This window comes from Talaromyces stipitatus, genomic scaffold (genome assembly GCF_000003125.1).
Source record: "Talaromyces stipitatus ATCC 10500 scf_1105507295555 genomic scaffold, whole genome shotgun sequence".
NCBI lineage: Eukaryota > Fungi > Ascomycota > Eurotiomycetes > Eurotiales > Trichocomaceae > Talaromyces > Talaromyces stipitatus.
This window is the reverse complement of record NW_002990116.1, coordinates 127493-155366: the sequence shown is the minus strand read 5'-3', so window position 1 is coordinate 155366 and position 27874 is coordinate 127493. Positions and strand designations below refer to the sequence as shown.

General features: G+C 45.7%; 9 protein-coding genes across 9 annotated transcripts in view, besides 8 other annotated features; 4 read left to right on the top strand and 5 right to left on the bottom strand.

The window, feature by feature from the left end:
* Nucleotides 1-321: 321 nt before the first annotated feature.
* TSTA_111680 (uncharacterized protein) lies at nucleotides 322-1080 on the bottom strand (the record flags this gene model as incomplete). Its single annotated transcript, XM_002481279.1, has 2 exons — nucleotides 322-899; nucleotides 1017-1080. The coding sequence occupies 2 exons, from the start codon at nucleotides 1078-1080 to the stop codon at nucleotides 322-324; spliced, it is 642 nt and encodes a 213-aa protein (XP_002481324.1).
* Nucleotides 1081-1942: 862 nt separating this feature from the next.
* Nucleotides 1943-2007: a microsatellite.
* Nucleotides 2008-3289: 1282 nt separating this feature from the next.
* TSTA_111670 (uncharacterized protein) lies at nucleotides 3290-3952 on the top strand (the record flags this gene model as incomplete). Its single annotated transcript, XM_002481278.1, has 2 exons — nucleotides 3290-3527; nucleotides 3720-3952. 2 exons carry the CDS (start codon nucleotides 3290-3292, stop codon nucleotides 3950-3952), a joined length of 471 nt encoding a protein of 156 aa, XP_002481323.1.
* Nucleotides 3560-3599: a sequence feature (G-rich).
* Nucleotides 3953-5270: 1318 nt separating the features above from the next.
* Nucleotides 5271-6692: a mobile genetic element.
* A 16-nt stretch (nucleotides 6693-6708) lies between these two features.
* Nucleotides 6709-8415: a mobile genetic element.
* A 405-nt stretch (nucleotides 8416-8820) lies between these two features.
* TSTA_111660 (metal resistance protein ycf1, putative) lies at nucleotides 8821-9681 on the top strand (the record flags this gene model as incomplete). The annotated part of the gene is made up of 2 exons (XM_002481277.1): nucleotides 8821-9303; nucleotides 9354-9681. Exons 1-2 carry the CDS (start codon nucleotides 9056-9058, stop codon nucleotides 9679-9681), a joined length of 576 nt encoding a protein of 191 aa, XP_002481322.1. The 5' UTR covers nucleotides 8821-9055.
* Nucleotides 9589-9632: a microsatellite.
* Nucleotides 9682-9691: 10 nt separating the features above from the next.
* On the bottom strand, nucleotides 9692-11477 carry TSTA_111650 (uncharacterized protein; the record flags this gene model as incomplete). The annotated part of the gene is made up of 3 exons (XM_002481276.1): nucleotides 11295-11477; nucleotides 10165-11228; nucleotides 9692-10111 (listed from the first exon to the last, which is right to left on the bottom strand). Exons 1-3 carry the CDS (start codon nucleotides 11395-11397, stop codon nucleotides 9692-9694), a joined length of 1587 nt encoding a protein of 528 aa, XP_002481321.1. The 5' UTR covers nucleotides 11398-11477.
* A 512-nt stretch (nucleotides 11478-11989) lies between these two features.
* TSTA_111640 (3-beta hydroxysteroid dehydrogenase/isomerase, putative) lies at nucleotides 11990-13292 on the top strand. The gene is made up of 3 exons (XM_002481275.1): nucleotides 11990-12104; nucleotides 12174-12422; nucleotides 12471-13292. The coding sequence occupies exons 1-3, from the start codon at nucleotides 12078-12080 to the stop codon at nucleotides 13233-13235; spliced, it is 1041 nt and encodes a 346-aa protein (XP_002481320.1). The 5' UTR covers nucleotides 11990-12077; the 3' UTR covers nucleotides 13236-13292.
* A 3010-nt stretch (nucleotides 13293-16302) lies between these two features.
* On the bottom strand, nucleotides 16303-17118 carry TSTA_111630 (ankyrin repeat-containing protein, putative; the record flags this gene model as incomplete). The annotated part of the gene is made up of 2 exons (XM_002481274.1): nucleotides 16303-16905; nucleotides 16969-17118. The coding sequence occupies 2 exons, from the start codon at nucleotides 17116-17118 to the stop codon at nucleotides 16303-16305; spliced, it is 753 nt and encodes a 250-aa protein (XP_002481319.1).
* Nucleotides 17119-17166: 48 nt separating this feature from the next.
* TSTA_111620 (uncharacterized protein) lies at nucleotides 17167-18481 on the bottom strand (the record flags this gene model as incomplete). The annotated part of the gene is made up of 4 exons (XM_002481273.1): nucleotides 17167-17976; nucleotides 18206-18219; nucleotides 18343-18407; nucleotides 18468-18481. The coding sequence occupies 4 exons, from the start codon at nucleotides 18479-18481 to the stop codon at nucleotides 17167-17169; spliced, it is 903 nt and encodes a 300-aa protein (XP_002481318.1).
* Nucleotides 18482-21016: 2535 nt separating this feature from the next.
* TSTA_111610 (dynamin, putative) lies at nucleotides 21017-23554 on the top strand (the record flags this gene model as incomplete). The annotated part of the gene is made up of 6 exons (XM_002481272.1): nucleotides 21017-21067; nucleotides 21347-21386; nucleotides 21593-21696; nucleotides 21750-22550; nucleotides 22572-23350; nucleotides 23398-23554. The coding sequence occupies 6 exons, from the start codon at nucleotides 21017-21019 to the stop codon at nucleotides 23552-23554; spliced, it is 1932 nt and encodes a 643-aa protein (XP_002481317.1).
* A 1019-nt stretch (nucleotides 23555-24573) lies between these two features.
* TSTA_111600 (uncharacterized protein) overlaps nucleotides 24574-27874 on the bottom strand; it is a gene marked incomplete at both ends in the record, with an annotated part of 6189 nt that continues 2888 nt past the window's right edge. The window contains one exon of the mRNA XM_002481271.1: nucleotides 24574-27874. Coding sequence (XP_002481316.1) covers nucleotides 24574-27874 — 3301 coding nt within the window.
* Nucleotides 24664-26187: a mobile genetic element.
* Nucleotides 26791-27874: part of a mobile genetic element that runs on past the window's edge.
* Nucleotides 27304-27858: a mobile genetic element.

The following is a 27874-nucleotide window of genomic DNA, read 5'->3' as shown; positions in this document are numbered from 1 at the left end:
AACGCAGTTGCTCCTTCCTTCTCTTTGTTATGCTTATTAATATCCCCGATAGTACCGTCAAAGTCTTCCATGTTGTCAAACCTGTATACGTAGACCCACATGCAGCAGAGAATTTGTTCTCCTTTGGCCTCCCCAACCCTCTATCTTCCTCCACGACTTTGTTGGGATATGACTTGCAAGGTAATCTCTCTCTGTCTTCTCAAACTCTCGTCCCATTGGATGAGAAACCAGATCTTCATGCCGTTGAGGAAGGTAAGGCAGATATCTCTGCAGTGCAGTTCTGATAACATGTTCTTTCGAATCAATCGGTCGATTCTGTCTCTATCGACAACTTTGCCGTTGACCCGCGAGGAAGGAAGCATTCCAAGGCCGGAACTCGCTGTCAACCTGTTTAGACTCCTCTCCTAGTAAATTATTAGCAAGCGTGTCCAAATCATCGGAAATTTTGATTGTTGCAGAAAGTAACGCTGCTAGCGGCGTTTCTAGCGGCGTTGGGTAAGCGAATTCTTCTGTACCAGCCAAATTTTTCTTTGTCTCTGGGATGGCTGATATTTGATCTTGGTCCAGGTCCTCTTCGATATTGATATCTTCTACCGATTCTTCGACGCTGAGAGGATTCCCGAGTAGAATTGTGTCTTCTTCGGGACTTAACTCTTCTGACTCACTGTTAGATCCAAGAATTTGACCTTCTTGAGTAATGTTGGTCTTCATCAACAATTCTGCCGATTCTGGAAGAGGGATATCTCGCACGTCATCTTTCAGACGTTCCAAATTACCATTAAAAACTTCATCCTCATTGAATATTACATCACGAGCTTTTATAATTGTTAGTTTTGCTATGGTCCGTATCACGAAGCATAGACGGTAGCAAGGCACAAGCACGAAGCGGCCTAATGAGCCTGACAATATAAAGCTATCTTCATTCCTAATATTGTGATTGATCCCCCAAGAGCAAGGGGGACGGGGGATAGCTAGCTAGATATATACGCGACAGGCATATGCCACGTTGGACTAACTAATATCTGGTGCCGAAACGCGTAGGGTTAATATTGTCGTTCCGACAGTTACTGTAAGGTTCATGCAGGACTCCTTGTCCCTGGAGTAACATTCAATTAAGCCGATATAACGTTACATATGCTGCAACCCATCTCTGTCCAGCTGCTAGACAGTCTGTAAGATTAACCATTCTTTGATTGATTCATAGCTGACGAAAAGCTAATATTTCACTCGTTAATTTCCACTACGCTTAATAAATCAATTAAAGATATAACTCTCCTTTTCCCGATTTTCAACGGAACATATGTAGAGTACCTATATAGTCCTGTAGATCATCTTACAACTGTTTTTTTTTTTTTTTCACATCTTGATTTGTCCTTCTGCATCACAAATGATTGTATTTTCCAAAGCTTATTTCCAATATCAATCTTCCAATGTTGAAATTATATTCTGCCCTTGTCCCTCCTTGATATCGATTATACCTTGCCACCTTCCAGCCTACATTCACTGGAATCAAGTCCCATAAGAAATGAAAAAGCCACGTCAGGGACAGACACATGCTATCACCTAGATAGATCTTTCAACCTAGTAAAACGCGGTCAAGGGGTCGGTGGACAGGCACCGTTGACGCATGCAGTCGCACACTATTTAGACGATAATCATCAGCACAAGTCCGTTCACGCAATGAAATGTTCTTTTTAGGATGGACGTTGAACTTACGCAGACACCCGCGCAGGAATTAGCAAAAAGACAACATTCGCCATTGACACAGACATGGCCTAGGTTACAGTCGGTATCGACTATACAGGTACAACGCAGGTTGGCGGTAACGCAGGCTTGGGGTTCAAGACACTAATTTGTAAATTTAGTAGCGGTATAGATATGGAATCAGGGTGCACTTACACATTGTATACCACAGGCTCTTCCGGTTGGGCAAATGACCTGGGTTGCAGTAGTAGTAGTAGTAGTTGTTGTTGTTGTAGTAGTAGTTGCTGCAATAGTAGTCGTGGTGATGATTGGGCCAGCTGTACATTGCCCAAAGACACAGAATGGTGTGGAAGCAGAACACTAAAGGCCCAGTACCAGATCAGACAAGCCAAAGATGGACCTGTGAGGATATCAAGACAGATGTCATACTCTTTTAGAACACGCACCACAATGGTCAGGGTCTGATTGCAAGTCGACACATTTGAGGCTACAGCAATCGAGACTGGCGGGGCACTTGTTTTTTCAAGCAAGTTAGTAATTTCAGGACATTGGACAGTGCAGAAAGATATAGACTTGCACCTCCAATAACTGGCAAACAGCCAAGGGTCTATGGTGTTCTCTTCGTATTAACCCTATGATCTGTTGCGTGGCAGTGTACTTACCTCTCCGTGAGGACTGTCGTCTGTATCATTGGCGAGAATCGCCCCATGCGAAGGATTTGCCTTTACCTGGCCATGAGGCATGATAACGATTGCTGTTATACCCGTTAATTTGATACAAAGTTACGAGCTTGAATGCGGGAGGAGAATAAGACCACTCACCGTAGGCAAGGAAGGAGATGATAGACATTCGGACCATTTTAAATGATGTTGAAGAATTGCAATATTGTGTATTGATCTCAGCTTAGGTATCTGGACTGGGTATCTGAATCTGGCCTAGACAACCTAGACAAGAAGCATCAGAAAGATGACCTCTTAAATAACCATCTAGGCTCCATCAGTTCGAGACTATCTTCTCACATGCCGGATTATTAGCAAAGCCTAACATGTGATGCTATACAATATTGAGCAGTCAAGATACACAGCAAGATTGTAGACTGCAACTACAGGACAATAACTGGGTACAGAGTAGTACCCCGACCTGAGTCCAGGTTGGACAATATCTGTGCCTTTCTGCCCACCCACACGGTCCCCGTTGTGGGTGCGCCCCAGCGCAATTATCAACCCCAGTGTGGGTGCATCTGCACTAGTACTAGTACGATAAGCTTCCTAACACGGAATATGGGTTCAATTGAGTAGTTTAAGTTGCCTCTTTTTCCGAGATGTCTGACACCGACCCGGTAAGGGATTTCTGTGTAGCCTTCGTCACGTGATAATATCACGTGATGTCAGCTATCCAGATCTCGACTGCACCCTCGCATCCAGCGCAATTACACAACATTCTCGACGCTCGATTTCGAGTTGATAGACGACTTCTCCACAATTATTCACATCAAACAGTCAGAGGCTCAAATTCCTCACCCCTCTCTACCACCTAGCTCCCAGGAGTGCGGCCTTTGACGCGTCTCAACGCGTCCGGCAACACCATGGCGCGTAAAGGCCCTGGTACAGATGGCCCTCTACAGACAGCCCTACTGGAATCAACATCTACAGCTACAATAAGAGCTTCTGAAGGACAGAAGATCTTCAGCCCTATAGCTGTATTCCTTGATAAACACCGCAGCCAAACCACCGGCCTTGCCCCTCACCTACTGAGAGCCCTCACCGCTCTAAGTGATGACCTCGCCCAAGTAGCCCAACAACATTTCAACGCCTATATCAGCGGTATCTCGACGACCTCCATTCTACCTGCCCTGTCCCCTTCCCCTTCCCCTTCCTCTTCCCCTTCCTCCACCCTAAATTCCTTACCCCCTTCACCCCCTCCCTTACGTCCCCCCTCAGGTCTTGAACAGTCGACTTATGCGACTATTACCTAATATGCCCCGGTCAAATTAACTCCCACTACTTACCCTAAAGCCCCTGTTAAAAAGCCTATGCCTCTGGCCAAACAACCCCTCCCCGACAACCGGCTCTTCATACACCTCCCAGCTAACCATGTAGCTAGAAAAATGGAAGCCTACACTATCTATTTTAGCCTACGGTCTCAACTAAACTCAAACAGTGCAGCACTAAAAGAAGTTCAAGCTATAAAGACTGGCTTTGCACTATGCCCCTCATCTCCAGAAGCCCTCCTAGCCCTTAAGACCTAAAAAGAGATTATCTCTGCATTCTTTATTAACTGCTAGATAGAACACAGTTCCCGATGGGTCTCATACCGTGTCACTAATGTGCCAAGGAAAATTGGCCAAATCCTAGATGGCCAATACTCACTAATCCCTATCAATCCTATACTACTATCCTCAGAAATCAGCGAAACTACAGGGCTCAAGCCTATATCTATTAGCAAGACCACTATAAGTGCTGCCAACCCTAATACTCTCTCCTCAAGCTGGTTTGTCAACTTTCTAGAAGGCACAAAATTACTACTGCCTATCCATCTATGTCTTTTTAGTACTATCACCAAGGCTCGTCACCTCTTTAAGAAAATAATAGTTATTTAATGCACATGATGCTAGAAATAGCATAATGCACAATCCTATGCCTGCTCCTCTTAATGCCAGCTCTGTGGCTCCTTAGAGCATACTAAAGAGGGCTATGTTAACCGCTGCACAGCTCCAGAGCCTCATCAGTGCCCTCCTAGATACATATACTGTCATGGACTATATCTAGCTGATTTCCTAGAATGCCTCCTGCGCCCTAAAGGCAACACTAAATACACCAAAGCTTAACAAGCAGAGATCCGCAAATCCTACTCTATGAACCTTGCAAAAGCTTGAACTGAAGGAGGATGTAGCTCTCAGCTTTCCATAGACACATAAGAAATACCTATAGCACTAGATGAGATGCCAACTTAGCCTTTAACCCATGAGATTATCTCTCCTTTCTGTTCAGTAACCCCTCCACCTCGCACCCCAACTGAAGATCCTCCAATTACAGCTCGCGCAGTCCACTTTATAACCCCTTAATCACAAAATTAGTTTGCCTCTCTTGTTGAATGAGAGCTATAATCTATCACTATCCAACTTAAAAGGCGCCTCTTAAAATCCTACAGCTAAATGTAGGACACGCGCTAGATGCACATAAAATAGCTCTCATATTAGCATACACTAGCGACGTTAATATTATCCTAATCCAAGAACCATATATATTCAAAGATCTTAGCCGACAGATCACAAAAAAACACCCATTATATAAATACTTCTCCCCAACTGACAGTTGGGCAATAAATAGCCGACCACGAGTCCTCACCTATGTCTAAAAGAAGAAAGGCATTCAGACCTCCCAGCTACGCCCCTTCACAACTGATACTAAAGAGGCCTCGGATCTCTTGTTCCTTCAGATTTTTCACCCACAGGAAAGTCTGCTCTAATAGTTAATATCTATAACGCCCTAGTAGGCTCCATTAGAGTAGGTGAAGCCGCAAAAGCTCTTACAACCCTGCCAGAGGCGTATCTCCCTCAATTAACAATACTCACAGGTAATCTCAATCTACTACATAATAGATGGCAGCCCTTGCTACAACGCAGCCCCATACCTTTTGCAGAGTCATTTATTAACTGGCTGGACCTCTAGGGTCTAGTACTTATCTCTGACATAGACTGTCCCACACATGAAAGGGGTAACGTGTTAGACCTTAGCTTTGCCTCAAGCCCTCTGGCACTTGCAGGAGCTAAAACTAGCATAGCGAGCCACTTAGATGTAACCTCAAATCATCAACCACTAATCACCACTGTTCCATGGGATTAGAGATACAAGGAAACAGCTCAGAAACTGAGATTTAACACACTAGACTATACCTGCTTCCTCTTGCTTCTCGCCTCTAACCTTGCTACTATCGAGAGCCCAACCATGACAGAAGAAGACCTCAATGCTCTCGCTGAAAAACTGATATCTGCAATCCAAGGAGCATATAGAGGCTCTGCCAAGAGAACCCTGACACAAGGTATAGGACAACCATAGTAGAATGAAGACTATAAGAAAGCTTTACACAATTACCACTCAGGCCTCTGCTCAAAGACAGACTTCCGCTAGACTACTAGATAGTCTCAATGATAATTTTGGCGAGACAAGCTCTCCACAGTTTCATAAATGAAGGATGTTTTTGACATGAGCAAATGGCATAAGTCTATAGGCATTTTCCGAAGCCCTCCACTGAAAGATCCGCTAAGGCCTATCAGCCTCCCAGCAGTTACTGTACACGAGAAACGAGACGTACTAGTCTATCATCTTCTCCAGAACTTGGCAGAGGCAGGAGACATACCTCTGGACTCCCCAGCAGTCCCTTCCACTAGTCTCTACTTCCCGGATATATCGATGCTATAAGTGGAGGAGTCAGTACTTCAGGCAGGAAACACAGCCCCTGGCGCAGACGAATTCCCAACCTGCATACTTAAAGTAGCATGGCCTCTAATTAAAGATAAGGTACTAATGCTATATTAAGGGTGTATAAAGATTGGGTATCATCCTAAATGCTTTCGACACGCAATCTTAGCAATCATCCAGAAACTAAAAAAGACCGATTGGTCCTCACCTAGATTATATAGACCAATCGCTCTCCTATCAGTTCTTAGCAAAGGACTTGAGCGCTTAGTGGCACAGAATATGGCATGGATCTCTATATACTACGAAGTATTAGCAAGATAATAGTTTGGGGCTCTCCCACTAAGATCTATAAATGATCTGACTACATGCCTAACACATGATGTCGAACAAGCGCTAAATCAAGGCATGACTGCCTCACTCCTTACCCTAGATGTCAAAGGCGCCTTTGATGCCGTGCTTCCCGGCAGACTGATCCGCAGATTACGTGAGCAGGGCTGGCCTATCAATCTCGTTCTCTGGATTGCCTCCTTCGCTACTGGGCGATTAGTTCAGATCCAACTCAATGGAGAGATCGGCCCCTTAAATTACCTGTGGTCTTCTACAAGGATCCCTAGTATCTAGCATTCTTTTCATGCTCTACATAGCGCATCTATTCCATCTAGGAAACCTAAGGAACAGATTTGGTTATGCGGATAATGCAGCTAACCTGGCAATCTCAACATCTCTTACTACTAACTGCGAAGCCTTATCAGACTTACTTCAAGAAGCTCTTAACTGGAGTACTGCAGAGGGCATTACATTTGTACCAGATAAATATGAGCTTCTTCACTTCTCCCGATATAAAGTAGACCAGGACCCAACCAATACACCTTTAGTGAAAGCTAGATCTATTACAATATTAGAAAACACTAAACGGCTATATCTATGATAGCTAGGAATCCTCTTTAATAAAAAGCTTATATTCAAATAACATATTAGAGAAACAGTATCTAAAGCCCTCACTGTAGCTAATGCTCTTCACTCTCTAAGGAATACTGTCCAAGAAGTTAAACCTCATTTACTATAGCAGGCTATATCAGCCTGTGTACTCTATAAAGTATACTATGGTGCAGAAACCTGGTGGCCAGGACGTACTCGCCCCAGGCCCTCCCAGACTTCAAACTGAGTTGGAGAACATCTTAAGAAACTAACTAAAGTAATACTAACAGGCGCAAGTGCAGTCCTTTCAGTCTTCCGTACAACCCCAATGCCTGTCCTTTATCGAGAGTCTGGATTCTCTCCACTAGAAATCGAACTAGATCGAATAGCCCTCCTTGCAACTGTCCGCCTATGGCGTCTTGATCCTTATCACCCACTACGAAGACGCGCAGGACAGATCGCCAGTAATAGCCGATAAACTAGCCGATTTGCCTGCCATATACTGGCCCTCCCCAACTCTGAACAGATAAACCCTCTCCAATACACTCCCTGGCACCCTCGCAAGTCTCGTGAGAATGCCCAAACTCAAATAGGAGCTCCCATGGAACACACTAAGGGACAGGCAGCGGCTAATTTCATGACTTTTCAACCCACAATCCCTAGCTCAGATATTGTAATCTTTTCAGATGGATCTAGGCTAGTAGACGGACGTGCAGGGGGTGGCTATATTAGAGTTTAAGCATACTATTAGTTCCTCTGCTCCTTACTCTCATACAGACATGGGAAAGAAGTCTTCAATACCAAAGCAGAAGCTACTCTAGCTGGTGCTTAAGCAGTAATAGTATACCCAACAGCTCAATTTGCTACCAACTTATGGATCTGTCTTGACAATCTGGAAGTTGCCACACACCTCCTATCTCCCTCTATAGGATCCTCTCAAGAAGTCTTTGAATCCTTTCGCACCCTTGCAGCCGCCTGGCCACTATGCGAAAGGCTTCCACACACCAAAAGTAGATCAATCCAAATCCGATGGGTCCCTGGACATACCAAAATCCCTAAGGATGAAGCGGCTAATCTCACTGCTAAGGAAGGAGCTGCCTCTATCCCCCCCTCTCCATACAAGTCCTCATACGCCTCGCTAAAGAGATACGCCAAGACTCAATCCCTTTCCACTGCTCAGATACGGTGGCAGACTGTAGCACCACAGACATACTAAGATCTAGAAATAACTACGTCTTTTAAATGCCCTGGAGAGCTTCAACTCAACCGACTTGACCTTAGCCGTATCATAGCAGCCCGTACTGGTCATGGAGACTTTGCGGACTACCATGAATGCTTTAATTATAATGATACTTATCTTCTCTGTCGGTGTGGAGCAAGAAAAGCACCTCTACATTTCTTCTTCTACTATATAGCTAAGAGACGAGCCCCTCATCCTCCTGGACCCTCTTCTGAAGTTATCTCTTTTCTTTTAGGCACTGCGAAAGGAACACAAAAACTAGCCACATGGCTAGCAGAGACCCGTTTCTTTGAGGACATCTGTCCTCGCCAACCTCTCCTTAGCACCTAGCTAAGATAGTCTAACTTTCCTTTTATATTCCCTTTTTCCTTCTCATTTTCTCTTCCCTATCTCTTTCTATCTTTGCAAAACTCACTACTAAACTACTATGGCGGTAGAATTATGGGTCACGGAGTGTAGGCGGACCATTGCAGCTGGTAAATACCCAAAACCCACTTAGAAGTGGACCTCCCAGTAAGACCACGGCAGCTACGGAAATGCGCCAAAGAGTCTCATATTTGTATATAAATCTGATAGACGATTTGAAGCCCGAGGTTTACCCCTCGGCGGCCTATGTCCCAATAGGGATCGGTGGGAAGCGTGCGAGTCACGAACCACGGCCGTTAAATAAACACACACACACCCCCCTTCTCCTGCGTCTATCTAGCTAGACCCCCTTGGTCTCTAGCCTCATTGCGATCCCACAGGACACATTCGTTTTGAATGACAGTATATGGCTCAACTCGACCCCTCAGGCACTGTCTCAGACGAGGAAATCATCGCAGCGCTCGAGAAGGTCCAGCTATGGAACGTCATCAAATCTCGCGGCACAGGTGGTACAAGTGGCAGTAATACTGCGGCGCCCTCTGGGACCGCAACGCCGAGTAATGATGAGACGGCAAACGGTGCCATCACGCCGAAGAAAGCAAAAGTCGATCCCCTCGAAGCACCGCTTAAAGGCTCCCCTCTATCACACGGCCAGTTCCAACTCTTCGGCCTGCCCGCGCTTTGCTCCTGAAAGACTGATCTAGGATCCTAATCCTTGACGAAGCGACGGGCAACGTGGACGCAAGGACGAACGGGCTTATGCAGCGCATCATCAGGGAGGAGTTCGCCAAGCACACTATCTTGACGATAGCTCATCGCTTGGACACCATCCGAAGCGTTGATACTATTCTTATCATGGATAAGGGGAAGGTGGTCAAGGTTGTCACGCTTGACGAGTTGCTCGCTAAGATGGCGAGGAAGAAGAATGCGGGTGGGGGTGAGGAAGAGGAGGAGGAGGAGGAGGAGGAGGGGGAGGAGGAGGAAGGAGCGGATATGGCTTGGTTTAGGGAGATGTGGGATAATGCTCATTGAGGATAGACAATTAGAGAGAATTCGCAGCCATTAGAACTAGAATCCCAAACGCATCACCGCTCACCATCCATGAATTCAGGTCATTCATCTTATCCCCTCCATGTCCCCTCCTAAGCGCCATTAAATCCGCATACCTCAAATAACACCTCCCATCTCTTGCCCTCAGCATCTCGTCATACTTTTCTATCCACTCACCTTCCGTCGCCGCCTCCCAAAGATGCTTATGGGCAGGAAGCGGTAGAACGGAGAGCCCGACTTTAGTTTTGGCCCGTTGTTCAGGTTTGATGTCGAATAGAAGATACAGTATGAAGGCTACCGTCACGGTCCTTCGTTTCGACTCCACCAACACCCACTCTTTCCATTCCGGACGGCGGCCTTCAATCTCAGCACTGCAGACTAATCTGCACTGTTCAGCTTGGATTGCAATTTCCTAGCAGGAAGAACCGTTAGCTCGTTGATAAGTGGAGGAAATCAAAGTCTCACCGTCATCGCTCTAGTGAGCTCGCGGTCGAATTCAGCGGAGAATGAGTCCTCGTCAAAGATCCTGAGAAGGATATACAACGTGACTGCCTGAAGCATGGACAGCACAGTCCACTCATCTCCGTTCACGTATTCGTCCATAAAGCGGTCCTTTTCCATGGTTATAGTGCGCCAGAGGAAAGAGCTTGTTGCAGGTGTCTTGGTGGTGTAGAGTGAGACGATCGATTTGCAAATCTCTAGTGTCGGTAGAGGAGGTGGGGTTGCGCAAGTCGGAGTTTGACCCGAGCTCGGGTCTGGGGATGGAAGCGACGTGCCGTGGATGAAGGGCGGCAGGTTCTTCGTTGCAAGGGCCGTGGCGTACGATTTGAAGTTCTGCAGAAGGAAGGCGCGGCCGATTTGTGAGCCCGTTGGGAGATATGCGTGAATGAATGGACTTCTGGGCGAGGTGGGGGACAGATCACGGTCTATGGGTCGAAGGACTAGGTAGGGGGTATGGAACATGCAGTCTGCGGGAGTTGAGAATGTCGCGTCGAGGGTTAAGCTTGGTGTTGGGCCAGGGATAAACCAGTTGATCGAGGATCCATTGATTGAATAGCCATTGGACGAAATATTAGCACCCATGTCAGAAAGTTCCACGTCTTCCACAAATCCAGCATCCGGTTCCCAGAGAGCGAGGTCGTTCTGAGGCGTCAGGTCGGGCACAGGAGCAAGCCAAAGACTAGGAGCATCCATATCTAAGCTGATCTGAGCGTCATTGCCGTTGTCCGCATGGGCATTCCAAGGGATATCGTTTTGATTGCCCGGTTCTGGGATATCAACAAGCAATGTACCATCGGGGCTTGGCTCATCAGGTGGAGCAAATGCAGGTTGTTGGGCTGAGGTCGCACTCTTCCTAGTCAATTCATAAACACAAGTAAGGCCCCTATCATCGCATCGACTACAATTTGGGAGTTCCGAGTCGCATCTTGCTTTGGCTTTCCGACAAGCTGCACATGATTTCCTCAAGACCGGGAGACTGCCCACCCACTTCTTCCTACAGTACAGTACGTGTCGATTCCTCGAGGTTCCTAGCACGACAGTTGAGCAAATGGCTGATAGGATTGTGCTTGAGAGCAAAAGGAATCGAACCATACGTTTTGTGAAGGCTTTGGAGCAGATCTTGCAGAGGAACGGCCCGGTATCATTGTCGATATGCCGGCAGGAGGTTGTTCCACTGGTCCTAGGCTTTATATTCATGGACGTCTGCTGTGACCTTCGGATGTAATGGCTGATAGCAGGGCCAGGGCGGAGCAGATCAATCTTCTAAGTTGCTGCGCTTTCATGCCACCCGGAATATTTTGGGTGGAGAGAAGTCGATGTTGAGGTGGGAAGCCAAGGAGGCTCTTGCCGCTTCGGGTTAGGCTGTTTAGCGCGCTGCAGATCACAACTCCACAACCTCAACCTCACTCCGCCTTCTCTTCTTACAACAAGATCACAAATCTTTCAAGACGACCCCCATCGCCTATCAGCTTTCTGGCCTCGAGAGATCTGGTAGTTGCCCGATTGGATCATCTAGAATACCAGGGGCTCCGACGTGCCAAGGAGTGCCAAGCCTTCGTCCCGTCGAATGCCTCTATCTCCGATCATCCGTGCTAGCGTTTTGTCGATTTTCCGGGCTATACAATATTTTCCGCTGCCACAATTGCCAAGTACCACAAAATCTAATGCAATTGAATTTTCATTGCGTCGTTCTTGTTCATGTCCGGAGATTCTTGTCGCCTTGAAATGCCTTCGCAAGTGTATAAGATGGCATGCAATTCCCCTTTCTCCTGTTCCCCTCATCTTCATCATATTCGAGATCCCGACACTCCCATCTCCTCCCATTTCATCTCAACTTCTTTCAAAGAAAATTTCCAAGTCTCTTCTGAGCATCTCGAATGATAATGGCAGGAGATCTCATTCTGGTGAGAAAGCACAGGCTCCACAGGTCCCACAGCCGTTTTCACTAACGACAATTACTTACACCTTCATAGATTACGGGCGTTTCTGGCTATATCGGATTCAAGACTCTGATCCTAGCTCTTGAAGCAGGGTTCCCAGTACGTGCGGTCATCCGCAAGGCCGAACAGGCCACAAAACTCCAGTCTCACGCTCGAGTCGCACCCCACATGGACAACTTACAATGGGTTGTTATTCCCGATCTCTCAGACACCCACTCCTTCGATCCTCACCTCGCTGGTGTCACGGGAATTCTCCATATCGCCTCCCCTCCTGCCATCGAGGTATTACACATCTCCGTGCCTGATCGTCACAAAGCTAATCCTTCTTAGTCGGACGACTATGACCGCGACATTATCAACCCAGCCTTAAAAGTGACCCTCTCCATCCTCAACGCCGCGCACCGCACTCCCTCAATCAAGCGTGTCGTCATCACCTCCTCCGCCGTAACCCTGATCTCCTTCGCCTGGATGTTTGGTCCCGCGCCTGCGTCCCCAGACCTCACACTATTTACCGCAGCCGACATCAACTCCAACATTGCCGGTCCCTACGGCACGTCAATGGAAGCATACTTCGCATCCAAGACCCTATCCCGCATTGCCACAAAAAAATTCATGGAGGAGGAGAAGCCAGAATTTGAGTTCGTCAACTTGCTGCCAACAGTAGTATTCGGGCCAGATGAACTGGCTACAAATGCCGCTGAGTTGGTGACGTCCGGGAACTCTCTCGCACTTGGTCCGCTCCTGGATGCCAATATCCCGCAGATGGTGGGGGCTACAGTGCACGTTGATGATGTGGCTAGGGCGCATATCGATGCGTTGAAGCCGAGTGTGCAAGGGAACAAAGACTATATTTTGAGTTCTGATGCACCGGATGGTATTGATTGGGAAGATGCGCAGAACTATGTTACGAAGTTCTTTCCAGAAGCTGTGGAGAACGGGACATTGAAATTGGGGGGAAGCCTGAGGGCGAGGATCTGGAGGTTGGATACTCGGGAGACGGAGAAAGAGTTTGGGTGGGAGTTCGTATCATTCAAGGAGACGTTGAAAGAGCTTGTGGGGCAATATTTGAAATTTGTAGCGGCGGAGAAGAAATGAGATTGTGGCACGGTTTGATTTAGCTAGATATTTTGAATCATACTCTTGCAATCGTGTGCGGACTTTAGAAAATCACTGATGTGTTAACAATAGCTGTAATCATTGGACTGTTCATTATGCTGTTGCGTCTAGTGTTCAGCGATTTCCTCCGAATGTCCACTAGCCGCACCTCCACCTACTGTCGGTTCCAACGCCGCTCTACCATCTCTATCTCCTTGCAGCCATATGCGTATCGGTATGTGGGAGAACCGTGTCGTTACGTTGATAATTCCCGTGTCGCGCACCGCGTCAGCCAGCAGTGGGATTGATATCCGATAGGCTGGACATATAGAACTATGTAACTGTCAGTCTGTTGAACGACGAGCTCTCATCTTCATATGTCCCTTCTCGAACGCGGCAATACGAATCTGATTTGCCGAACATGGAGGTGAGACCTCCACTCCTCCACGCTGCAGTACGCCGTCACAGCGTGGATCGCCTATAGTTTGCATTGGGCTGTTGATCAGCTCAGGGTTATCGCTAACAAAAATTTCGGGAGCTAGGCAAAATAGGTTTAGCGCAGTCAGCAATTCAGGGGTAGAATAGTCAATAATTACTTTTTTCTCGTACGCAGTTAACTTCTTTATTTGTAAATCTTCTTATATAACCACATTTTCTACACACTTAAATATAACTTCCTCTTATTTCAACTTAATATCTATAAAAATGGTGGAGGAATCTCACTCTTTTCCTTCCTATCTTCGCGTATTACCTGAATGGCGGGTAGTTCTCTGTCGACAACATGGATCATACTTTACACAGCGTAGCTAGGTCAGCGACGGCACGCCCAAAGCAGGTATATAGTACTTAGTCCAAATAACAAATTCTAATGTACTATCTGTATTCTATGGTTAGTCATGTGAGTTATAATCAGTGTTGATGCTATTCACAGGTCGGGTTGGATTCATTTGCTAGTCCTGGAATATAAGTACATTTAACGATAGCCACAATAGCAGCGCTTACACTGATTAGAATATATTTAGATAATATCTATGACACTTACCAGGATCCTAAAGCGAAAGTAATGAGGAGTAGGGCTTTTCTCCTGGTTGCCATCTGGAGATTCCACAATATCACTCCAGGATAGATTGCAAGGAAGATGTCCAGAAAAGCCGAGAGCGCTAGCCACAGTCAGCATCTAAAGGGGTAAGTAGGCTAGCGTTAAAATACTCCCTGCGAAGATGGAATAGTCAACCACAATACCTGGACTCCAGCACTTTCCTAGGCTAGGTGTCCACATGGCTCTCATTGGACGGTATTGCATATAAAGAATGATAATGTATCTACAAATGACTAGGCTGCTGCCCTCAATGAAAGCCCACAGAAAAATTCTCTAGCGCCAAGTCGGGTTGAAAATTCGACACAAAAGGGCTATAACCCCTAACTTGGGCAGAACAAAGGATATGATACTAGGAGCATATGCTGTAGTGTTTAATATTACTACTCTTTCAAAACTGTGACATAACAGCGCAGAAACATGCTTGCTATCACCAGCTGTGACGGTGGCTGTTGCCAGGCTAACAAATAGAAGTCCAATTACCTAATGGTATTAATTTAGATCCTAATAACAAAAAGTGTGATCCTTACCATGGAAGATGCGATCAAGTAGTCATCAAGGCCAACTTCCTTAAGATTCTGATTCTTGTAAACAACCTTGCAGCGACGAAGATCGTTGCAATTGACGTGGTGGTCCACATCGCAATAAGGATAGTTGGGCCTCTGTTTTAAGCCATCATAGGTGTTGGTAATCAGAACAAAAGTCATGGTGCTGCCCTATCTTATATTTGATCCGTCTTCCAATATCACCCACTGAGCACGCCTCTTTTCCTGATCAAATATGGACCGCCTATGGTTCGTGACCAGTCTACCGACTATATTCTTTGAATCATTTCAGAAATAGTTTGATCCCAAACCGGAACCAGAGCAGCAAATAGGCACTAAACACTAGCACGAGTGCCCTGTATGAAAGGCTGGCTCAGGGACATTTCCCAAAGATCTAATTTCTCAAACCAGTGCATGTCTTCAAACGATGGCCTTGAAGCTTGACGAATTTCCTTCCTCACTGGATGCAGTTGCGATCTAGGCCAGTGATATAGCTGCCGTGCCACATCTAATCATGGACATGCTTCCATATCTAGACCTGCCAATAAACGAGCATCATCGCTTGCATCTGCTGCGAATCGCTCGCCTTCTCGTGCAGGCTCTAGAGACTCCACGGGAGACTATGATTAGACTGTGTTGGGCAGAGGTGAGATTTGCCCTGTCTTTGATGATATTCCTTGGCTAATAATCTAGCTAACTCTATATGGTGCGATCCTTGCTGCTATCGACTGTGGGATTTTCTTCTACATGAGCCAGGCCCTGAACAAGTCCATACCAGTTGAATATCTTGCTCGGGTCACTGAGATGGATCCAATTCTAACCAGTCTGTCTTCATTTCCGCATTGAATCTGCTATTCTAATTTTTAATCAATTTTTACCAGAGGTCAGCTCATGAAACATCTATCAGCAATAGGCATATTTCGAGAGAGTGCACCGGACCTCTATCTTGCCACAAATTTATCCAAAGCACTAGCTCTCTCCAAGTGCGCTGGTGGCTTTACATGCATGTAGGACTGGCTTACTTCTCTACGGAATGCTAGTGACTGACGGCTGTTAGGGCGGAAGGGGCAATGAAAGCGATTTACAGGCTTCCGGAATTTTTTCGATCTACACCGGCGTCAATTTTCGCCTCAAGATATCGGTAATAATATTGTTGCAAGCGGGTCGCAGTACGCAATTTGGAATAGGTTCTGGCGCATTTCCATCCGTGGAGAATCTTACACGCGCACGCAGCTTGCTCAAAGAATCTATTCTGCAGGTAATATCATATTCACAGGTCTGTAAGATGCTGACAGCCACGAACGGTCTGTTTCTTTGGCTACTATATGAAAATATGGAATTGTCAAATATTATTCATGGTGCTTCAAGTCAGTATCCTCTTTCAATAGTATACTGATACTGCATGGTCGGAGACATCACATATTGATTATGGCCCCTTACCCATCAGTAGCTGTACAATCTCCAGGTACTCCCCCACAGATGCTGAATGAAGGGCATGTCTATAATATCTATCCTCAGAATTGATATTAGCACCCTTGTCTAGCAGTTGCTGTACAATCTTAAGGTACCCTTTTGCAGATGCGGCATAGAGTGCATAGCCATAAATTCCACCTTGAGCATTGATATCAGCTCCGTTTTCGAACAAATGCTGTACAATCTGAATATGTCCTCCTGCGCAGGCAGCCTGCAAAGAATTGCCATAGGCTCCACCTTGAGCATTAATATCAGCTCCGTTTTCAAGCAAATGTTGTACAATCTTCAGATGTCCTTTTGTAGAAGCAGCCTGTACAGCATTACTATAATATCCACCCTGAGCATTGATATTGGCTCCCTTCTTTATCAGTCGCTCCACAATCCGAGAATGCCCACGAAGACACGCCCATTGTAGTGCACTTGTTGCTGAGTTATCGGTTTGGTCAATTGCCTCTTTCTTATTCAAAGCAACCCGTAACAAGATCTCCTCATGGCCATTGAAAGCAGCTAAGTGCAGTGCATTCATCTTCGGGTCTTTATAATACGGCATTTCCGCCTGCCAAAATTTAGGAAATCAAACGCGAAATCGGTCGGTCCCAGTCTCATAAAGCTTCCAAACCAAGTCCAATAGTCCGCTTTTCGGGGAGAGTACATCTCGAAAATGATCTACCCAATGTTCGGCAGAATAATTTAATAAGCTTCCTACAGGCCTTTCATCATCAATGACCAGCTCGTTCATAAGAAGATATTTGACACATATTTCAGTCATTTGTATCTCTGTTTGGCGCTTCTCAAGATGCCAATGGGTGCTGGCAGATCAATCATGTCTGCTAACAAGGAACTCTCTTGCAGTCTGATGAATGAGATAGATTTTGGATTCCTTGATGAAAACAAACAGCCCACAGAGTTGCCTTATCTTTTTGTCTAATCCGTTAGGGCTCAGGCCGGCCTCCGTTGCTGTTTCTGCACCCGGAGTCGTCGCCACTCCCAAAGCCATGGCCATCTCCTGAACAGTCAGTGGACGTCGCGCACCAACAATGATTCGCAGAATGGTTTCTATCTTAGCTTTTTGGTCGGAAGGAACTCGATTGAGGATTCTCTCATATGCTTTGGGGACATTCTTCGGAAGCGGTGGAATGGTTTCCCGGTCTGGCCGAAGACTATTTTTCAATGTTCTTTTGATATCATCGATTGCTAAATACAACCAAAGGTATGTGCGATGCTTCATTTCGCAGAGCTCCCTTTCAAGCCGCTCTTGCGTGTCAGCACGCAGGCCTAGGTCCTTACCCAGCTCAGCCAATTTGGCCTTTACTACCAGATTGATCTCTTCGTGAATTTGATCATTCTCTTCTTCACCGCGAAGATGGATCTGCGGAAAGCTTTCAGTCACTGGCCGAAAGTAATCTTGAATATTATCATACGGTCTACTTGTCACGAGAAATTTCAACCAATTTCCTTGTCTATCCAGGTGTCGATCATGGAATCCACGAAGTCTCTCAATCAGCTCTTTCTGGTCTTGATCGCGGCACTCATCGAGAGCATCGAACACACAGATCGTATTACGAGATGCCAGATCGGATGTGGCTGCCATAAAAATGCGCCACATGTCGTCCACTTCGAACTGAATCTTCTCTCGATTTTTTTTCCCAGGATGGTAATTGTAGGAATAGCATATTCCCGAAGTATTCAATATGGGAGGAGATAAAAGGGGGATAAAAGGAAGTGAGTTAGAGGTGACAGCTGTAGTTAGTCTAGCTTGGTTAGCTTGGCTTTGTTTACCTACACATAGGTAGCTGAGCTCCTTTGGAGACTTAATAGACACAACTAAATACAACAACCTCGAACCTACACCTTACCTGTGTGCACACTCCTATAATACCAACACTGCTCAGTGGTTAATACCATAGATTAGCTAGGTTTCTTCAGAAGAGATAGATATTCAAGGATAAGCTATTTATTTTGTTACGTAAGGCATAAATTAAGCGTGACTTACCTTGAGGCTCTATGCTAAAGAGTATCAATGGTCCCTCTTTTGTTGCAGCAGCACGAATTAGGAAACTAGAAGATATTCAAAGGTTAGAGGCTAAGATTACAATACTTCTGACCTGCGTCTATCACGCCCTTAAAGCCATCTTTTGTTGACTTGATTACGAATTAAGTGCGGAGAGTATTCTTTAACCACCGATTATCCCAAAATCTCTGCGCAAACCAACTCTCAACTATTATACAATGTTAAGCTCGACCTCTTTATTGAGCCTATCAAGAGATGCCGACCAAAATCACTATCTGCGCGAAGAACTTTGATGAATTAGCCCAGAGAGTGACTGATAACTTGAGGGGGCTGAACAAACCTACCTATCACTGACACTTCACTAAACATAACTACCGACAATTTCAATACCTTCAAAACATGTGCGAAACCTGCGTACGACACATTAAAGATGATTCCAATCCTAGATAATCTTGAATATGCGGTAGATCTAGACTTCTGGGGTCTCTCCCTTAACCTAAAAGATGAGGAACAACATGTGCCCAAGATCATCAACATATATTGCCTGGTTGCAGGAGTGTTATGATCTCCATGACTGCGAAGGAGAAGATCTATGGAATACCTTTCAGGAGGATTTTGAAGGATTTACACTTGATCTCTTTAAGGTAGCGACCCGGCTAGCTGTCAGAGGCCTGCGCGACTACCTGGTACATCATGGTGTATGGGTTAAGCCATCTGCAGGAGCTCTATTATACGCACACGTACTATATGAGTGCCTTCACAAAGAAACTCAGGCAGATTGGACAGAAGAAGCCTTGGAAAACAAAGCTAAAGTAATTAAGAAGTGGGAGGATCTATGAGCCAAGATTCAATCCAAGACAAACACTGTGCCTATCTTAAACACTTCCTCTATAATAAAACTCCCTAATATTCCTTCTAAGGATACTCAACCAGCTCCACAGCAGACCAATTATACTTAAACTTGTACCCCTATGGCTGTCACTTTAACTTTTCAAAGCCAATATGTCCAGTAACCACAAGGCTAAACTTAACCCCAGTGGTAGATAACTCAGCTATCCCTTCTAGAACAACCTATTCAACGCTAGATTTAACATCTATATCTGACCACTACTTACCTTTCTCCTGCATTCCCTTCTCCACTAGTACTACCTCAACTACCATACGAATGAATCCCTATACCAGCTTGTAACAACGTTACGTAGGGTATGTATGGTTACGTTCGAGAGGGATCGCAGAAGGCTAAGCACACAAGGTAGGGTATGGAATGTCAACGTACTGAAATCTATTTCTTCTGCCTTTGTAGTGTGCAGTCTATATAAGAGACATTCATATTGCTTTACAGCAATGCGTTATTGACCATAGCCAGCTGAACATTGACCCTAGCCAGCTGAACCTTGACCATGACCAGCTGAAGTATCCACACTTTTGCCACTCTCTGTTCTAACCCTAACCCCTAGGAGGTTTATCAGGCATGTTGGTTGTTACACAGCTGATGGCGCTGCTGAGGGTAACCCTAAGTTACTTATAGACCTTATGAAGATCTACAGCAATGATGATAAGAAGTATGGAGGGGAGAAATATGATATCCTTAGTACTAAGCTATAAGTCTTCTACGACTGTTACGCAAAGATTGGTTTGAGACGTGATTAATTTGTAAATACATTCTCCACTATGTTAAAGGGACAGGCTAGCCAATACTACTACAACTGACTATCCAATAAAGGCTTCACATTTCAACAACTAATCAACCTATAAACTTTAATAAAAAACTAGCGCCAACGGCAAGGCCCTGAAAATCCCGCCGGAGAGATCAGTCTTGGCGTTGGTATCGATGTGGTCCGTGCCCATGCGGCGTAGTTACATGCATTAGTTCCCTGTGAAAAGAAGTCTGCATCAACATCGATTGTCTCAGCCCGCTAGGTAACTCAACTACTGATCTTCATGTACAATACTGGCAAACATAACTGCTGAGCTACTTTTTATGGGCTTGGCCTCTTCTTTAACAACCTTGGTGGATAGTTAATGACTCCCCCCTAGTCGCGGCTTTAGTATGACTTAGATTTCGTTGAATTGGGTTAATTGCGGTATAACCTAACCCACAGTGACCATTGAAATTGCAGCTATACCTGCGAAATCCATCAGTCAAGTCAACATAATAACCTGGGTCCTCCCAAGATTTCATTATTTTTCCTCATGCCTCTAGGGAGACTATACTTGTTTGCTGTTTGTCCATGCAACATGTTTCTTATCTCTATGCATGTCGTTACTACTCTTAACACCTGTGATTTTCATATCCTGCAGGGTGGCTTATATAGCAATGGCAACACTCTTTATGATGCTGCTGCAAGAAGATATCAACATATTTTACAGACATTGCAGAGCTAGGCTATGAGGTATTTTTGTACCGAAACGTAAAATCTAAGTGATTTTCTTCATTTTAGCCCTTCCAAAGCTTATTACAGCCATCAAAACTAATACGGGTGTAAGGTTTGACAAAGTCTAACGTATTTCGAGGCCAGGTCCATGACATATGCACTACTTTTCCAATGAACTATATCATTCTAATTGTGCATTCATATGTTGTTTCACTTGCGCAATTTTGTATACTGTACTACTAAATCCCATCATCTTCAGGCATCACGCTTGCCTATCGGAAATGGCCTTTGGCGCTCTTCTCTCGAGACCAACAACCCCCCCACCCGGGGAGGTAGGTATGCGCGATAATAGGATGAACGATCTCTCTGGTCTAGCAACCCCGTCGAATTTTCATTCAATATCCTAGCTGCTTCAATGCAAGATCTCTAATAAGACTTACCCCTTTATACTAGCGCCTAAGTCAGTCTCCATTTGTGCATCTTGACTTCCAATCACAGCGACTTTGTTTTCTGACATTGTGCTTGGTCACGTTGTGGTTCTGGATGTGAGTATTGTAGTCCTTCGGAGAGAAAGTTAAGTATTTAAGCTGGCCAGATTACTCTCCTATTAGACACTAGGCGGGGCTGCTGTTTATTTCTTAAGAAAGGGCAGTACATCTTATCTCTGATTAGAAACAAATTGACAGGTCAGTGAAAAGAACTACATAGTCCCCACCAAAGTTCCGGCAAATCATCTCTTTTGGAGAGCCTCACAAACATTCCATTTCCTCGCAATCTGGAGCTCTGCACCCGCTACGCGACACAAATCACGTCCCGCTGAGACTTAGTGTCCCGAGTTGACATCACCATCATCCCAGGACCTTGCGCATCTGATGAACATAGAAAGCGTTTAGAAGAGTATAATCCAGGCTTGTTATCTCCGGAAAAGTTCCGTGATCAATTTCCTAGAATTCTTAAGGAGGTCTGTTTCCTAATACAGATTACTGTGATAAACAAGCATTGACCCTGCGACAGGTCAACAATCGGATGGGGATCCGGATGGATCCTGCTTCGAGCGATAGCAATGTTTTCAGCGAAGATGTCTTGAAAGTCGAAATATGTGGTCCTGATGAAGACTATCTGACCCTCATAGACGTACCAGGAATATTTCGTAATCCAACTGAAGGAGTCACTACAAACTATGACATCATCCTTGTTCAAAACATGGTGAAGAAATATATCAAAGATAATCGAACCATCATCCTCGCCGTTCTCCCCAGCAATGTGGACCCCGCTACGCAGGAAATTTTGACACTGGCTGAGGATTATGATAAAGCAAGCGAGCGGACTCTGGGAGTTTTGACGAAGCCGGATCTTGTTACCGAAGTCAGCGCACGCGCTGCAGTGTGCAATGTGGTGTTGGGAAAGAAGAAACCGCTCGCGCTTGGATATTATGTCGTTCGAAATCGCGGCGCGGACGATGACGATAAGTTCGACCAGATTGCTGTAGAACAGTTGTTCCGGGAAAAACCTTGGAGTGATTTGCCGAAAGATCGACTCGGTGTGCAGGCCTTGAAATCAAGATTGAGTGAGCTCCTAGGCCAAATCACCCGCAGGGAATTCCCGGGACTACGGAAGGACGTTCAAAGGCAGTTGACTGATTGTCGGAGCGAATTGAATCATCTCGGGCCAGCATGTCAGACCGAGCAAGAACAACGTCTATTTTTGAGCGCTTTGGGTCGTCAGTTTCAAGAACTGGTTCAGGCAGCCTTGAATGCTCACTACCATAGCCACAGCACATTTGAGAGCACCAATGAACTCAGACTTATTATGCATGTCATCAACCTTACCTAGCAGTTTAACTCGGACTTTGAGGACAAGGCGCAGCTCCGTTACTTTGAAACCCAGTTTCAAAGCGGTGGAGAGAGAAATGACAATGACAGCGAGGAAGCAGATTTCATTCCTGAGCCCGACATAAATACGAATCAAACCGGGGTCGAAGATCCTGATCTTGAAGACCCCGTTCTTGAAAATATTGTTATCAAAGATGATGACTTCGACTACCCGCAAGACAACATTATGGATTGGCTTGGGGGGCTTTATTTACGGTCTCGTGGTGTAGAGTTGGGCACCTTTGGTGGCGCTATACTCTCCAGCGCATTCAAAGAGCAATCTAGTAAGTGGGAGAAAATGACGCAGGTATATGTAAGCAAAATTATAATGGCCATTCACCGGTTCATGATCACGACGGTGAAGATGCTTTGTACCGACATTCGAGTTCAACAAGAGATATGGTCTTCTATTCTTGAAGAAGTTCTCGACAGGTACAGAGCAGCTATGAATCAAGTCATGTTCCTCGTGTCCACTGAGCGGGACAAAAGACCATATACTTCAAATCATTATTTTAATGAAAAACTCCAGGTTTCACGTGGGAATCGGATCGCTGCATCATTGAAGGGAAAAGCTCGGAGGGAAGTCCAACCCAAGGGGGTAATTACTTCAGACAACCTTTTGTCGATCTTGAGTCTGTCAGACAAGCTACAACCACTAAAAGCAATGTCGAACACGTCAAAGAGGAAATACATGACATTCTTTGGTCTTACTACAAAGTGGCGCGGAAAAGATTCATCGATAATGTTTACCATCAAGCTATCGGCCACTGCCTGCTAACAGGACCTGCGAGTCCTCTGGCTGTTTTCAGTCAGGAATGGGCCATAAGACTAGAGACGGAGCAGCTGGAAACCATTGCTGGTGAGTCGCCAGCTACTAAGGAACGGCGAACCATCCTGGCGAAAAAGATCAACGATTTGGAGATCGCTATCCGCATTTTGAAGCCTTGAGATGTATGAGTCTGGATGAGATCCACCATCATATCATTCTACTGCAGTTAAGGGGGCAAAGGATCACGGTGCTTTGTGGAGTAGTTGTTGAGATGTCTATTGACTTTCTGCTAGAGTCAAGCTCTGTATTGATGTATTACGAATGCCTTCTAGTGACTGAGCGCTCTGGAATGCTCATTGCCCTCTACAAATATAAAAAAAAATGACCGCTACATTACTAAATTTTCAATAACGGTCTCCTTCCTTTTATTAAGACTATGGCATTACTTTTCTCTCGAACGTCCCGCCGCACTATCTAGTTTCTACGCAATTCAAGACTTTACACGCTTGTGAACGAAGTCTCTCATCCAAGATCCACCAAAAAGCGTGGTAAATGATGCTAGAGACAAAAATCAGGGCTGATATTCGAGAACAGCCATTTTCGCTTTCTGGTGTACGTAGTCTCGAAGGACTAATCGAATCTGGTCGCGGACCTGACAGGATGCCGCCACTGAAAGTTCATTAGTAGTGAAAAGGTTCTCTCTCAGTGTTGGTTTAACTACGGTCCGTATCACGAAGCATAGACGGTAGTAAGGCGCGAACACGAAGCGGCCTAATGAGCCTGACAATATGAAGATATCTTGATTCCTAATATTGTGACTTGTCCCCAAGAACGAGGGGGACGGGGATAGCTAGCTAGATATTGTCGGATTGGTCGGTTTATTCCAGGCCAATCCTGAAGAGGGTTTTACTAGGATCAAAGAAAAGAAGTGACTAGCAAGATTGTATGTATTGAGTTCTGTGTCTGTCTTTCAAGTCTTTAAAGCCGGGTCCTTTATAGACACCTTTGGCGGGGTGATTTGTGAGCTATCAGGAGGGGTAAATATTGGGCTGAAATCTAGGTGCCCAGATATATGCCTAAATCTGCCTTTTAGACCTGTAAGATTGAACAGTCGATCTTTCTGCCTCGTTTGAAAGCCGGATTATCTGACACACCCCCTCAGCTGCAGAAAGCAACTGCTTGCAAAGCTGGAATAGCTTCATAAGTTGTCGGGCACGTCATTGAGAGAAAGTAATTCTTCGATATCCGGGTTCTCCATATTCTTTTGCTGGGGAGTGAGATAGCTGTCGATATCCTCTACTCCGATCTGATTGAGGAACTTTTGGTGTTCCTGTTTGCTGAGTGCCTTGGTCAGGCCGTTGGCAATCATATCTTTTGTGGGCATGTAGTGCACTTGGATGTCTCCCTTCTGCACCTCTTGTCGTACCCAGTGATTATGAATATCGACGTGTCGGAGCTTCGTACGCAGTCGCGGAGCGTCCTTCTCCAGCAATCCTAGAGTTTGCTGGTTATCGCAGAAAACGTGAAGAGTAGGTGTTCTAAAACGTATCTCCAACTCCAGAAGCAATCGAAGGACATATTTGCCTTCTTTCACCCCCTGAGCGAGAGCTAACAGTTCAGCTTCAGTGGTTGACGTTGTTACCGTATCCTGCTTGTTCGCTTGCCATCCTATCGTTCCACCAAAAAGTGTCATGACGTATGCTTGCGAGCTCTTACGGTCAAGTGTATTATCTGCAAAGGAGGCGTCTGTTGATACTGAATAATCTTCACCTCCTCCAAGCCTCAAGGCGTACGCACGATGACGTTCGAGGTAGCATAAAACCTTGTCAGCAGCTTGATGGTGCTTTGGTCCGGGATTTGACAAGAACCGTGAAAGCCGTGAGACGGCAAAAGCCACGTCAGGTCGAGTGCTTACTGCCGCATACATGATTGAGCCAACTTTCCGTTGATATTGATGGTTACTTTTGTAGGTGGCCGTTCCTTCGTATGGGAGTAATTCTTCTCGAGCCATTGGTGTGTCGTCAGTTTGTCGAGTGTCGGCTAACTTCGCAATTTTATCGATATAGGTGGCTTGACTGAGCCAGATCACCTTATTGCTTCGATCCCGTATAACTCTCATACCTAGGAACCACTCCAGGTCTCCTCCTCCGGATATTTTGTATTTGGCACGAAGTTGGTTCATGACTGAGTCAGCTTCTGGTTGGTGGCTCTTCTTATATGCGACAACGATATCGTCTACATAAAAGAACAGTATGATCCCAGATTTCAACATGCAACACGGTTCGTGAGGCACTGTTTTGAAACCCAACTCTATGAGGGTGCTGGTAAGTTCCTTTTGCCATAGGAGTGGTGATCTACGCAATCCGTAAAGAGCCTTGTTTAGTCGATATATTTTTCCAGACTCACGATATCCAGGAGCCATTCTCATAAAGATCTCTTCGTCCAGTATGGCATTAACGAAGGCATTGACAGCGTCATATTGCTTGAGTTCCAGATTGAAGCGCGCAGCAATAGCCATAAATGTCCTAAAAGATCTCGCAGCAAGAGTAGCAGCATACGTGTCCCTTGTATCATCTCTTTTCTCTTGATCACCTCTTACCACGAGTCGTGCCTTGCACTTGACTAGACGACCTTTCTTGTCCTGCTTATAGACATATACCCACATACAATCGAGAATCTGCTTTCCTTTTGCCTTACCGATAGGCACCGTTGTCCAAGAGCCAGATGGATCGTGACTTTTAAGGTGATCTCTCTCAGCCTCCTCAAATAACCAACCTAAAGGATGTTTTTCCACTTCACGGTGACTCTTGGGAGCAGGCGGTAGGTCGCGGACTAGAACTGACTGAAGTCGACGTCCTGACCTTAGACGTCGTTGGAGGCTCACGTGATCAAATTTGACTGTGTTCACCTCATACTGACGATGTCGTGTGCCTGCTAGAAAAGCAAACCTCCAAGGATTGAGCTCTCCTCGTTGCGTAGTCAAAGCAGCGGCGACGGTTTTAACAGGAGCCTCTCTGAAGCCTACCCCGTTCTTCTCAAGCGACCCTCTGGGTCCGTCCTCAAGGATATGCCTGCCATGAGCCTCTCTGAGACCTACCATGGAGTCACGCAGATTGGGCGACCCTCTGGGCCTGTCCCCAAACTCAGCACGCGATCCTCTGGACCTGACCGTGCCTACACCATCAAGAGCCCCTCTGGGACCTTCCTTGGTGGTTGCTTCCTGAACGAGCGACCCTCTGGGCCTGACCCCGCCAGTTGACGTTCCAGCTGCGTGCTCAGAGCTCTGACGGAGGTTGAGGTCATTTTCATGGACGATAGTTATGCTAGCCGCCAACAGTGCGCTCGGAGGCGTATCTGGAGGTGTAGGATAAGCATATTTATCAATCCCCTCTAACAATCCTTCTCCTGGCGTCAGAGATGGGCCGCTTGGATAGTCCGAATCAAGCTGACTTGAATCTTCAAATCCAGAACCAGTCACCGAGCCTGTTGTTGTCGTACGCTCATCGTTGTGCCTATTTCGGTCAAACACCAAATCCTCCATCTCATCTCCAAAGTTAGCATTATCTTCGACTTCACCTGACTGTACTCGGATATCTATCTTGTTCAGCAAGATTGTCAGTTCTTCAACAGACACATGAAGGAGATCATCCTTAATATCTTGGATATCTCCACTGAAGACTTCATCCTCGTTAAAAATAACGTCCCTTGCTCGCACGATCCTCCCTGTCGAAGGATTCCAAATCCTATAAACATTTGTTGAGTCATATCCAACGAGATAGCCTACCCATGCTCGCGGATTGAAGCGTTGAAGTCGATTTTTCTTGAGTTGATACTCCGATGTGAGGGCATATGCTTTACAGCCATATACCTTCAGGTGAGCAAGTTGAGGTTTCTGATCTTGTATGCAAATTCCATTTTGCAAAGCAACGTAAGTATGGAACCTATCGTATGGCGTTTTCCAGTTGTACATGAACTTTGGGGTACGGTTGTAAAGATAGATTGAGGCTCGGTATATTTCTGACCATAAATCCGTAGGTAACTTTGCACCATTTCTCATGGCCCTAGCCTTATCCTTGATGACACCCCCTGAGCGCTCAGCGGCACCGTTTTGTCCTTGATTATTTGCCGTTGAGGGCTCGATAGTAACATGTTTGGTAATCAGCCACTCCTTTACCTCAGGTCGGTGTAAGAATATCTCATTATCCATCTCAATCTTGATCGGACTAACATCATGGTGCTTTTTCAGATATTCAAAGAACCATTTCAGAGTTTCTAAGATCTCCACGCTTTTGTGCGACGTCATATAAAAGTCCCAGATAAAACCGCTAAATCGATCGGTTATAAGCATCAATGTCTTTTCTCCATTCATTGAGCTTTTCTGAAAGTCATGAAAATCAATCGCTAGATGCACGCCAGGTCGTTCCACAATATTTCTTTCTTCTCGTCGTATGATTCGTCTGGCTTTTGCCCTTCCACAGCTTCGCACTGTACAGTGGTAG